Source organism: Anoplopoma fimbria, chromosome 13 (genome assembly GCF_027596085.1).
Source record: "Anoplopoma fimbria isolate UVic2021 breed Golden Eagle Sablefish chromosome 13, Afim_UVic_2022, whole genome shotgun sequence".
Classification (NCBI taxonomy): Eukaryota; Metazoa; Chordata; class Actinopteri; order Perciformes; family Anoplopomatidae; genus Anoplopoma; species Anoplopoma fimbria.
Window position 1 is genome coordinate 16,544,343 of NC_072461.1, and position 12,961 is coordinate 16,557,303.

Below are 12,961 nucleotides of genomic sequence, written 5' to 3' on the forward strand. Positions count from 1 at the left end.
CCTTGAACCTTTAAAAATGTGCAAAAGATTCTAAAGACATGTTTTAATTTAGTAATTTTAGGTTATTGAGTGAAGATTGATGGACAAAAATGCCAATTCGATTAATCAAAATTTACATTTACAACACAATGTTTGCGACGAGGTCTGAATCATTTCTGAATCCACTGTATGTTGTACATTACATTACAGTCATTTAGCAGACGCTTTTATCCTTATTGTAAATTGGCACCTACCTCAAAACAGCGGGGCTTGGATGCCATTGAGCCCAACTGAACAGCTGCATCACATCTGTATATGCTCTTCTCAGGACAGCAAACAAACATGACTGTTAACGAGCATTTTTTGCCTTGCATGGACTGCCATAGTTTTTCATGGTTTTACTTGTGTGTTGACTGTATATTTGTGTATTTACTGTATATAGTGTAATGTGCATGTTGTTTGCTACAATTTTTCTCTCTGCAGTAAGTTAAGTTTTACTGTTGATCAAACCCGGAAAGATACATGAATAAAATAATTTATAAACAATAATAAAATCACACAGGAGTAGAGAAAACGGTTATATTGTCAATAAAAAAGGGGTTGGGACAATCAGCAATGATTGACAATGAGGTGTATTAGTAACAAGCAATAAAATTGTTAATACAGCATACACTTAAGCCTTTAATAAAGGGTTGTATCAAACATCTCTAACACAGTCATAAAATCTACTAACAACAATGTCCAAACTAGTTAAACAAAACAACATAAGGTATTAGAGTGATTATGATAGGAACTGTAATGTGCAGACCCTGCTTTTTAACTAACTCTTTTTAATAAACATTATATATTTATAAAAACAAAAAGCTAAGTCACAATTGTACACCAGACTGTCTGGTTTACTAAAATGTCTCTACAGTTTTGGTCACCACTGTAGGAGCAGTATGCTTCAGTGCAGATCTCAATGTTGCTTCACCGAAGTCACTAATATCTCAGACCTGCATGAGGTGGACTTAAAGCATATATCACTGACAGGGATACTAAGGCAGTCTGCGACATCAGGTTGTTGCATCTCTCCTGGATACATTTCAAGCAACCATAACGTGCTTTTAATGTCTCTATCGGCTGAAAAGCATCACATTTTCATCATCACGTGCGAGTGCTGATGTGAGGACAGAGTAGAGCAGACACGCTTGCACCCGTCACCTTCAGGTTTCCATGGCATCAGAATAAGAGCCTTTGACCTTTGGCTCGTCTTTACTTTGGGAATGGTTAGCATCGTCCAGCAGTGAAAGGTCCAGTTCAGGTAAGGGGACCCTCCAGAACTGGTAGGAGTTGAAAGTGCAGTCCTCAGTGTCGTGGTCCTCATCAGCCTGAGAGTGATGAGAAAAGAGAAGGATTGAGCTCAGGAGAAATGTGCCAAGCAGCCTACAGTTACATTTTAGACTGGTTGTAACGGGTGACATCCATTATACAGTACCATTCAAAAGTTTGGACACACCTTCTCATTCAATGGTTTTTCTTTATTTTTATTTTTTTCTACATTGTAGATTAATATTGAAGACATCCAAACTATGAAGGAACACATGGAATTATGTGGTAAACAAACAAATGCTCAACAAACCAGAATATGTTTTATATTTTAGATTCTTCAAAGTAGTTGAATGAGAAGGTGTGTCCAAACTTTTGACTGGTACTGTATGTTGACAAAATCAAAGCCATATTTTACCCACAGAGTTGTTGACAGGTAGTGGGGTAAACAGCGAACTATATAATAATAATAATAATAATAATAATAATAATAATAATAATAATAATAATAATAATAATAGGTAACGAGTGACACCTAGTGGACATTTCCTGTAATTACACCAACTAACTTTCTCTGCACAGCTCCATTATCTGCACACAGTAAATCTCCTGCTATGTTGACAATACCTTACCTCATGATTAGCTTTAGGAATGGCAGTCTCTAACCCCGCGCAGTCGTCTCGAGGTCGCTTCTTGGAGCTCGTGCTGGAGCCGCGACGGCCCTGCAGACTCCCAGCAGTCTGCAGGGCCGTCATATCAGCTGCATGCTTCCTTGTGTCGCAGTGTGCGGGCTTGCAACTAAGGGGTGCTCCTTCTTCTTCTTCTTCTTGTTCTTGTTTCTCGGGGTCTCCAAAAGTGTGCGGCCGCTTTCTGCAGCGGCTGCCCATCAGACCCAGGAGGGACGGAGGGCTCACACCCCCGGTCTCGGCCATGCTTTCCAGCTGCAGCTCTACGCTGCTAAGAGAGCGGTAGCATCTTTTGGAGGGAGAGCCGTGCAGCAGAGTCTCCTCGGCGAGTCTCTTCGCCATGAATGTCAGCACACGAGTTTACAGCAGTGAAAACAAAAACACGTGGGACTCTTGATACTGTCGCTATAGCTGCGTTTCACTGCCGACGTTGTGCAGGGATGTTTTCAACACCGGTAGTACAATTATTCCGGGGCAGTCCGGAGAACCAATCAGAGAGCGCCGCTGTCTGTCCCCGCCCACAGCCGCCTCTCTTCCTGTGGCAGTAACTACTGTAACTCTGATCCATGACCTCCTTTCATCCAGATCATGTTATTGTCGTCGGTTCCTTCCTCTAAGCCCAGAAAATGTACAAATCAAAACAAATTAAGTATGTAAAGGAGGATTTTTCACATTAACTGTTCTTTGGATTATAAAGACAAAATTAAACTGATTGACAAAGAGCTGTGACACTGTCTACACAAAAGAAGTTGGTAAACTCTTCAAGTAAAGGCGTAGACTGGCTGTCCACCTCAAGGTGTAATTGTAGGTGTTTATAGCTTGAGCACTTGGTGTGGAAGTTAGTTTTGCACACAGACTATTCTCAGTGGACTTAACTCTTTTTTTCAGTGCGGTACAGTGCGTGTGTCAACCTTGTGGAGGGGTAATATTGAAGCTTTATTTATTCATTTGGTTAGTTTACAATAAGTTATACTTGAACTGTACATACTGAGTCTAAAAAATACTGGAATTAGCCTATAAACCACACACAATGCATTTATTTTTAAAATAAAATAAAATTTTATTTCAGGATGTAACTACTTTCCCCAGGCTGCTTTGACCACCACCTGACATGATCCATTAAGGTTGCATTAGTATTGTTTAATCAAGTTCTGCTGGACTGCACCCTGAATGCTCATGTCATTATTTTCTCACACTGTAAATGTCATACATAGCCTTCTGCTTATTACACAGGTATAATCCAAAGTAGGTTATGTGCCCTGTCAGTTATTAAAATGTCAACTTGAATGTTACAGAGCCAAACTTTGCCCCTTTTGTTGAACATTTCATTTGATGGTTTATATTTACACATCATTCAGTAAATGTTATTCAACAATGACATTTAAGTATTCAAACAGCTTGTTTTGTAATGCAGTTATTCCTAAATGTATCACAAACTTTATAGTGGTTAGTAAAGGATTAAAATAACGTTCAAAAACGAGTATTAAAACCAATTAAATCTAGTTTGATTCAGATTATAAAATCTAGATGAAATTACCCAGATCTCCAAGCAATCTTCTGCATCCATGGGCCCATAGAGCGAGCACACTTGTGTTTCCTTTACCTCATCTCTAAGCCCTCCATCAGGCCTAGGTCTCGAGCTCATTGAACGAAGGAAGGAAAATAACTCTTGATTCGGCTTTTAGTGCATTTAACTACTTTTAGGACCTAATGATTTAAATAAGGACTTTTATACTATCAAACTTCTTTTTGCAACCAGTTGTCGTACCCTGCTGGTCATTAAAAAGAATGCAAGTTGAGGGCACTTCCACATTGGATTCACTTTTAAGACACAGAGGTTGTTGCCCGATATGTTAAATCTATTGTTTTTCCCTCTAATTCTGAAAAATACCTTTTCCACTTCAAACATGTTTTCCAATTAACAGGAAGCGAACCACAGGTGTAACCTAATAAATAACATGAATGACTGTATTACGTTTTGTGACTCTCTAATGCTACATCTATTTTTACGCCTACAATCCATCTCCTAATTGATGAGCAAGCATATAGCTCACCGAAAACATTGTCACTTTTTCATAGATTAAAACACTGTAAAAGTGCTGTTATTAGTAAAACTCTGGAGATAAATATATTTTTTGTATGTTTTATTCAAAAGTGTGATTAGAAACAAGAAGTTTAAAACAATGTGTTCTTGAAAAGCTGAAACATGTTTTGATTACATTTTCATTGTTAACCAATGATCAATGCAAATGAGTAGACATAGTTATTGGCACCATATTAAAAAAAAAAAAAAAAAAAAAAAAAAAAAAAGCTAATGTTCACGTCACTCTGTCCTATCACTAACACGCACCCACTCTCTCTCTCTCAGGCAGTGAAGGTCAGTGGAGATGAGAATTTGTAAGACCACAGTCAGTCTGGCAGGCAGGACGCAGATAAAAGAAATATACTGTTCATGGCTTGTAGCCGACACACAAACCACTAAATCTCAAATCATCTCAAACCCCAGGCAGCAGGAGATGTAGATTATTAATAGATGTTATTCCTGGTGTTACACATTACACAGGGCCGGTGGAGTTTAGCACATTTCTCCATGATACGCATCATAAAAAATATAATGACAAAAAAGAAAATGTATGTCCACTGATTCTTTTTCTTTTTGTGTCCATTTTCTTTTTTTCATTTTGTCAGTCCAATCTTCGCTCAGTCAATACTTGAACGCCTTTAAGTTCACTGTTTTTGTCAAAGCATTTCCTGTCACGTCAGGCTGTCGGTGCCTTCTCGCCGTGGTGACTTTGCAGCCGGTGGAGAACTTTGTTGTTGCTCATCTTCTCCTTCTTCGTCTTGACCGTTAAAGTAAAGGTCTGCAGGTTTGCGTGCCACAAAGAAGACACAGTCGTAAACGTATCGCAACATTGAGCGGTCGTTCTCTGTGTAGGTGGTCTGAACTGACGGTTTCTCCACCTGCAGGAGGAATACAAATACTGTTTAACTACTGGAACAATACTTCTGTAGACAAAAATGATAATAAGCAATGAATATGAATTAAAGTCGTTGTCTTACCTCTAAGTGGAAGCCAAAGTTAACAATCGCTGTCCTAATGTCTTCGTAGCTTAGTTCAACTGACAGCTCATTGGCCATGTTCTCAAAGTGGTACAGCAGTGGACCTGAAGGAACATTGAATTTAAACTTTGAGTTTATTTTACTGAGACCAAAGACTTAACCCTTTTTTCATACAATACTAATACTAATGAGTAAGAAACATTCATCCTAAAATGCTTTAAAACAAACAGTAACATTGATTCTTTTTCATGAGACATCCAGTTGTTTTCTCTTATTTGCTGAGAATAGTTCAAACATAGATTTGATTACTTATGTGAATAAAATGTAGTCCTTTAGCAGATGTAATTGCGGATTTAACTATGAGTGGTTAATCCAAGCATTAACTAAGTAAGCTGAACACCTTGGAAAGAAATGGCAACAGTTGATAGCAAGTTTTTTTACATGCATTAAACAGTGTTAAAAGTATGTCTATGCAAGTCTTTCTTCTTATATGTTTTATTTATTGCTGTAACAAAGACCATATTTTGATATATTTCTTTTTTTTTTAACAAAAGCTTACTCACCCAGGTTAATCCACACTCCACCAGGTTTAAGAATCTTCCAGATAGTCTCCACGTACTCGATGACATTATGAGCTGTGTCGATAAAGAAGCAGGTAGCCACACAGTCCCAGGAATCTGACCCAAACAGATGATATATTATAACATGATCATTAATGTTGCTAAGGAGCCAAATTCACCAATGATCAATTATTCATCATTAACAGTACATTAATATCAGAATAGTCCATTTAATTAAGGATTATTGTGGTATGTAAAATGCAAGGCCAGTGGAGCTTGCTGAGGGCATTATAACATATGGGAGTAAACTCGGCCTGAAAGGAAAAAGTTCCTTCTTTCAATAGTGAAAGATCTACAACGCTTCAACTGACCTGGTTCGCTGTAGACTTCCACAAAGTCCCCTGCTACCATGGAGAAGTCTGCATCTAGAGGTAAGCTCTGAGGGTTGACATCGGGGAAGATGATTGGTCGTGTTTGGTCGGAGGATTTCTTGTTGTTGCTAAACTGGTGGATCCAGGGGTACAGGGTCAGAGAGTTCACCGTTTCACACCTGAATGAAGCAGTCCAAATTTATGAGGACAGGTGGATGGATGCAGAGTAAAAGGTCAGAATTGAGTGCCAAACTAAATATGAATTATGTGTTGTTTTATTTGTGATCACTGACACATAGATTTAAGACCTATAACTAAGTGTGATTAATAGACAGTTATACCTCATGCAAGCAGAGACAACCTGCATAGAATGTATGCATAGGAAGGTGATAGTCACTGAGTGTTGTGTAAGTCAGCAGTAGTCACAGGAGTGTTAGTGTTAGTATATATGCTGTACCTATTGAGAACAAAATTTGAAGAGAAGAGCATGAAGAAGCTCCATTCGTTGCCCTGGCAAATATAGCCCAGCCGTGCTATCTCCCAGGCTAGACGGCCAAGCCCAGCACCCGGAATCAGCACGCTCACCTTAGACACATCACTGACATAATAAAATTTACAAAATGCACATATCATATAGAAAAACATGGAGTAAGTCACATCATCAGTATTATTACAAGACGCATTGAAACCAAAGCACATGGAAAAAGTGTTTCCTTGTATCATTGAGTATTCACATATATCTCTGTCTTAGCATGCAGGTGTCTGTGTGGCAGTCTGTGTGAGTGGGCATATGTGCTTCCTACTATTGGTCATTTGGGAATAGTCTTTGGATCTCGTCGATGATGGGCTGGTAGCATGTGTCTCTCTCTGCCTGGCCCGTCTCGCTCCAGTCTCTGACAAACTGCTTTATGGTGGACTTAAGCTTGTCCATGTCAAACGTAGTAGATGGGCGAACCTTCCGAGGATCCTCCTGGAAGGTGAATGAAAACACAAAACCTCTACGTAAATTCCAGGAGTAAATAACTAAGATACAACACTTCAAACTGTTTTTGTATGGAGACTGTATATGTACAGTATACAACCTGGTGTGGGCCAAGCCTTACCCTCTCGCCATATTCAATGTTCTCAAACATGTGGAGGCTGTTGTGTACGATAGCCTGCAGGATCTCCTGGTTGTGGTCCGCACACTGACTGATCCGGGTCAGATTGGACAATACTTCTGGCAGCAAATCCTGGTGGCGCTGCGGGAGGCTCAAAAACTGACGCTCGGCACGCTTGACCTGCTCCTGGACATGGACCCTGACATGAAGACAAGACACAAGTCAGAGAAAGGGTTCACAAGCTGTTTAAACGGGATCCCCTCAGGGATAACACAAGTCATTCATCTGAGGAACAATTGCGTATAAGACTGTTTATTGATGCAGTGTGAGTTTAACATGCTGGTCCAAATGGTTCATAGAATATTTATTCCCATCGTTATTTTGAATGTGCCATTGCTACATCCCAATAATCCTCATTTATGTTTGTTTTTACTTGTGATGCTATGTCATGAATGGAGATAAAGTCAGAAATTAAGAACATAAATGCTACTGGAAGGTTGATTTGACTGTGTAAAGAACTAATCAATGTTTAAATGAATTTAAACCATCTCAGTTAGCAGTTTTACCTCCAAACCATGTTATCTGTCCTTGGCTATTGTCACTTGCTAACGACATCGTCTATTGACACAAACTGTGGATGCCTGGCCTGGACTGTATTTTAAGCTCTGTCAATATACCTGTAAAATCTAAAAGCATCGATTATTCTCCAGAAATGCTGCCTCTCCAGCCTGGCATCCTGCTCCGGGCTGTATTTCATTCTCTCTTTGTTAAAATACGGTCTTCCTGGCGGTCCCTCTCCTGTTGTTTCGGCCATGACTGAGACAAACTTGCAGCCGTCCAATCAAAACGCAACAAACTTCTTCTTCGTGGAAATTGTTAATTCCAGCAGAACAGGTTTGACAAGGCGTGTTGCTTCCACCTACAGTCGGATGAGGAGACTACAGTTTGTTGCTCTGATACAGTGTAAACTTGATGAAGGCCAATAAACTAATTAATTAATGGAATAATACAACCCAGCTCAATAAAGTACACAAGTGGAGTCCGTCTCCCTCTTGTCATTGGTTTAGAAAACTTAAATTATTGCTACATATGTCCCTTTTGGTGTCCAATCTTTGTGTCCCATGTGCTTCGTCCAGAAGCACATGGGACAAGTCAAGTCCCATCTTGTTACATTTTTTAAATAATATTTAGGCTGCTAAACACAGACACAATAAATTAAATAAATGTTCTACATAGTCACTGGTTTTATTATATTTGTTATACAAAATATCTCTATAAAAAATATCTCTGTTATAATAAATCCCAAATTTTAATGCCCTTCATTATTTTACCCTCTTGTGCAAACACAAACACTCATAAACATTAAAAACGAGTTGCTACACACTCAATCATAAAGAAGGAGACAAAAGAAAGAGTTTTTCTGAGTATTTTATTTGTGACTCAACAGCTGTGCTTACGCACAAAATGCCTAGTTCATCAAATGTTTGGGTTAATAATCTTGCCCATGAAGAGCATTTTTTCTGTGTTGCGTTCAGTGATGATAACCATAAATGGACGATTGAACTTCAAGACAGGGATTTGGCGGAAGGACAGAAGTGTGATGCCAATGCCTGTGGCAGCTGCAGCAGTGGCTCCGGCCTCATCAACATCCAGGGTGGCTTGGTGCACAACCTACGGCGGGATGGAGGCAAAGTGAGATGAGAGATAAATGGAATATAGGGAAGGAGAAAGTATGTGAGAAATAACATAAGCTCTCTGTCCTTACATCTGAGACTGCCAGTTTGTGGGCATCTGAAATGCCCCTCAAATCTGCACGATCACCAAACATGTCTGTCATTCCCATTTCAGTCAGCACATCATTCAGTGTGTAGGAAGACTTGATGGAGAACTTTGGAATATATACGTCATGTGTCCTAAAAAAAAGGGATATAGACAAACATCTAGTAATTGATAAAAAAAAATGGATGGTAAAAAAATATAAGGAAGATTTTAAATTCTCCCGACCTAGATGACATCCATTTCAACCATTTGGTGACATGGGCTGGGCAAATGGCCTTCTCCAGTGTTGACATGTCTTCAGGCAACAACAGCAGCATGGAGTAAGAGCTGTTGAAGGGCAGGTGGAGGACTGATGTGTTAATGGCCCTGTCGTAATAGGTATCAACACGCTTCTCCATATTCATCATCTGGACTGGAACCTGAAAAAATGACAGCTTAAACGTGAGGCAAATATGAAGAAAGCTAGATGATAAACAATTCTGAATAAATGGTGCAACTTTGAACCTCGGTGTTCTCATCCACCATGAAGATGTCCTTCTTGGTGAGGTTGGGATCAAATGGAGTCGCCCACTTTCCTGTTTTACAATGAACAGAAATAAACAACTTATGGTTGATAAATAAAACTTAAAGGTGATACCTCAAAATGAGCCAATAAACCAACCACATCTTAACTCATGTAACCTTTTACCTTTGTAGTAGATGTAGCTGAGGAGATACATGACTGTGTTTGGATCCAGGCTCTCGACCAGCTTGTCTATCTTCCCGTTGGTCTTCTCCTCCACGTACTTATTGATGGTATCGGCACTATCTTTGGTTTGGGTAAAGTCGACATTGAACCCATCTGCAAGGTAGGACTGCTTCAAGGTCTCCAGGAACTCGGGCTGGGCCTTGAAGCGGTTGTCCATGAATACAGCGGTCCCTTCATTGGTGTCTTCCTGAGATGTGTTGTTTGTCCTTTGAAGGAGCATCTGGAAGGTCTGATCTACATCTGTCTGCGTCAGTAATGAGTTGTTGAAACCCAGACCACTGAAAAGCTGACGGTGGGTCTCCCCCCGTGCTCCTACGGACAAGGCGGCCAAGGCGACAGACACACTCACTGGGGAGAAGAAGATATTCTTGCCTTGGGAGTCTGCATGAGCTGCTAATTTCATGTACAGACGGTAGGCAAACGCTTTGTTGGCTGATTTCACCAGTGAGACGCTGGGACTCTCAATGGCAGTGTCTTGATCTGCGTGATCTCTGCCATGACCATGGTGATGATGGTGATCATGACTATGAGCATGAGCATGGCCATGCCCATGCTCATGCACATGGGGATGGCCCCTCCCCATGCAGATCACTGCTGATAAGATCCAGATACTCACGGCTGCGTGCATCATTGTGAACTAAGACAAAAGTTCAAAAGGGCAGCATTGTTCATTTGGGTTACACAATGTTTGCTATTGGAAGTACTCATGCACTGATTTCCCTGGAAGCAAACATGATGGTTTAAAGGCCCTGAAAAACGATTTTCTTAGCTATCTTACTATGAACGGTGGGCTCCTACATAAACCTACCATTTCTGCCAACATTGGTGCAGTTTTAGTTGTTTTAGATACTTTCTTTTCTCCGTGCTTTAAAGAGTCTGATGAGTTGGGCTGTTTGGTTACTGTCAGTCAAATCTGATCAATCTCACCCAACACAGTCCTCATGAAGCAAATCAGTATTGAGTGTTAAACTCTTGATAAATGACTCTTAAAGATGGTTAATTGAAAAGTCATTCATATTAAATGCTATTGAGAAATAGGGGATTTCATTTTAAATTCCTGAAATTACAACAATATATGCATTGAACCTCCAAAAAGAGGTTAAGAAGAGTAAATTTAGTAATTCCTAAAGAATTTATATTTAAAGACGGAACCTTCCGCAAAGGATTTTCCAATTCCAGTGTGCACAGTTGCATCTCAAACTCAAGCCGCAAACATAGTTTTAATTGTTGGCAGAGTAGTTAAACTTGGATGTAAAACGCATACTGGTAAAACAATACATCTGAACTCTCTCAATTATTTCAAACACATACCTTCTCCTGGTGGAAGCACAGACAGCAAAGCACAGGTTGGACAGAGTGAGATGTCTCCTTTTATAAGATTGATGAGAGCAACTGAACTTTGGTTGTTTATTCTCTATCCCAACCTCGTTTGCTCTGTCCCTGCATTTGTTCTGTGTAATGATTACTGTTTAAACATTGCATCAAACTATGGAGGAATGCACAAGCAAAGCTCCAAATGTCTTCTGCAGCAACATGTACGAAAACATGTTAGTCATGATTATTGTCTCCAGCCCAGACTCTGTATCATACTGTGCCATACAAAAAAAGCAAATTTATGATTTAGTATGCAAGTAGCACTGATAAATAAATTGAATGCCAGATATACACCAAAGGCTACATCAGATTCACGTTTTTTAATGAAAAAATGAAAACCATTTAACCTTTACAAAATGACAGAATATAGATATGTTTTATCTAACAGTTAAAGGCAAATAAGACATGATCCAGGAAATGATCAGATGCTGTAAGTCCTTTTTCAAAAACAATATTAGTTCAAGTCTTATGAAATCCATGTATCTTATATTTTTAACAATATGCAATATACTTGAGCTATCCTTTGTCATATTTTTCCTATGTTCTGGACCCATGAAATCGGACCAGTAATGCTACCAGGCAGTGTTCAGTGTGTGCGAAAGAGCTGGCCATTCAGTTTGATGAGCTGTCGGAGAAAACCTCGATTAGGGATGACACCCCGATTATCTTTAACAGCACAAATAGCCTCCACAAGGGTCAGGTTCTGCTTCAGCATCAGGTAAGCCAGGACCAGGGTGGCGGAGCGGCTCACTCCTACGTGACAGTGCACCAACACTTTGCCTGAGAATCAGAGAAACATTGAAACATTCATTTAAAAAAACAAAAACTTAAAGACTTTAAATGCATCTGCCAACCCTCCTCTCACCTCCTCTGCTGAGGGCCCGGTGGATAAAATCTGCTGCTGCCTGGAAGTTGACGCTCATGTCAAAGCCACAGGAGTCATGAGCCTCTATGCCCATGTAGGTGATCTCCATGCCCACGTAGATGTCCGGCTGTACTCCGCGTTTACTGTGAGCTGCATTGAGGATGTGAGTGACTCGATGCTTGGATAGATCAGCCCGGTTCTCTGCACTGTGTCTGAAAAAGCACAACGCTCTGCATTCACTGACAGACATCAGTGGAAACTCTCGCATAGCATAGCTGTAGTTTACGCATGTTCCCAATGTGGAATGCAACTCATGGCATCTCAAGTTACACCTTTTGCATTTGAATCTGATTTATGATCAGTTCCTCTTTCACAAATGTGGACTTAATCCAAGACTATACTTGGGCAATATTTGTAAAAAGGTCTTAGTCCATTCTCTCTGTTACAACATAAAAATATTTGTAAAGTTACATACACAGCAAAGGGTTATAAGGCCATGCTTCATTATTGTCAGCCACAGAGTTTTTATAAATAAAAAAGTGAGTTACTTACTGATCACCAATGTAAAGCCTTGGCCACACTTCGTCTGCATGGCTGATGATGGCTTTCCCAGTAAACAAGAGTCTTTCCAACTCAAACACAGCTAAGCCCGGTGAACTCAGGTCAATTTCCACTTTGCGAGAAGGAGGTTTATCATTCCAGGACGCAGGAAGTTTGGATGTATAGGACATTGCTTTTTCTGTGTTCTCTCAGGCGACACAGCAGTCTAAGAGGCAACTTCTTGTCCTTTAGAACTAGACAGTACAAAAAGTCCCAAACAAAAAAGATTGCAGAAATTTGTAGCAAAGTAATTTACCAAAATGCGTTAGTCTTCCAGAGTAACGTAAAAAAATAAGAGTATATATATATTTTTTTTTTTTCCATAAGCTGTTGTAGTTTTAGTCTCAGACTTCTTCGCCTCAGATGTTCTCACCACAGGGTGTCATAAGGTTTTCCAGGCCATTCGACCCTCCCATTAAATCTGGCCCATGTGCCTCAAGCCCTCTGTTATGCTTTTGCATCAAAATAGCTGTCTATTTAAAGACCTGTATGCTGCCTGGCAGATGTAGAGAGTGTGGACCCATGCAGCAA

At 40.0% G+C, this 12,961-nt stretch overlaps 4 protein-coding genes across 4 annotated transcripts; all 4 read right to left on the bottom strand.

The window, feature by feature from the left end:
• Nucleotides 1-559: 559 nt before the first annotated feature.
• Nucleotides 560-2,439, bottom strand: wu:fa19b12 (uncharacterized protein LOC560551 homolog). Its single transcript, XM_054611586.1, has 2 exons — nucleotides 1,920-2,439; nucleotides 560-1,349 (listed from the first exon to the last, which is right to left on the bottom strand). The coding sequence occupies exons 1-2, from the start codon at nucleotides 2,313-2,315 to the stop codon at nucleotides 1,185-1,187; spliced, it is 561 nt and encodes a 186-aa protein (XP_054467561.1). The 5' UTR covers nucleotides 2,316-2,439; the 3' UTR covers nucleotides 560-1,184.
• A 1,831-nt stretch (nucleotides 2,440-4,270) lies between these two features.
• carnmt1 (carnosine N-methyltransferase 1) lies at nucleotides 4,271-7,904 on the bottom strand. Its single transcript, XM_054611300.1, has 8 exons — nucleotides 7,742-7,904; nucleotides 7,068-7,263; nucleotides 6,768-6,934; nucleotides 6,422-6,562; nucleotides 5,965-6,143; nucleotides 5,597-5,710; nucleotides 5,034-5,137; nucleotides 4,271-4,934 (listed from the first exon to the last, which is right to left on the bottom strand). Exons 1-8 carry the CDS (start codon nucleotides 7,876-7,878, stop codon nucleotides 4,728-4,730), a joined length of 1,245 nt encoding a protein of 414 aa, XP_054467275.1. The 5' UTR covers nucleotides 7,879-7,904; the 3' UTR covers nucleotides 4,271-4,727.
• Nucleotides 7,905-8,479: 575 nt separating this feature from the next.
• LOC129101324 (serpin A3-5-like) lies at nucleotides 8,480-11,009 on the bottom strand. Its single transcript, XM_054611097.1, has 6 exons — nucleotides 10,903-11,009; nucleotides 9,532-10,228; nucleotides 9,348-9,418; nucleotides 9,069-9,262; nucleotides 8,830-8,977; nucleotides 8,480-8,735 (listed from the first exon to the last, which is right to left on the bottom strand). The coding sequence occupies exons 2-6, from the start codon at nucleotides 10,220-10,222 to the stop codon at nucleotides 8,541-8,543; spliced, it is 1,299 nt and encodes a 432-aa protein (XP_054467072.1). The 5' UTR covers nucleotides 10,223-10,228; nucleotides 10,903-11,009; the 3' UTR covers nucleotides 8,480-8,540.
• A 267-nt stretch (nucleotides 11,010-11,276) lies between these two features.
• Nucleotides 11,277-12,828, bottom strand: LOC129101539 (dual specificity protein phosphatase 26-like). The gene is made up of 3 exons (XM_054611390.1): nucleotides 12,383-12,828; nucleotides 11,831-12,042; nucleotides 11,277-11,745 (listed from the first exon to the last, which is right to left on the bottom strand). The coding sequence occupies exons 1-3, from the start codon at nucleotides 12,559-12,561 to the stop codon at nucleotides 11,552-11,554; spliced, it is 585 nt and encodes a 194-aa protein (XP_054467365.1). The 5' UTR covers nucleotides 12,562-12,828; the 3' UTR covers nucleotides 11,277-11,551.
• Nucleotides 12,829-12,961: the final 133 nt, after the last annotated feature.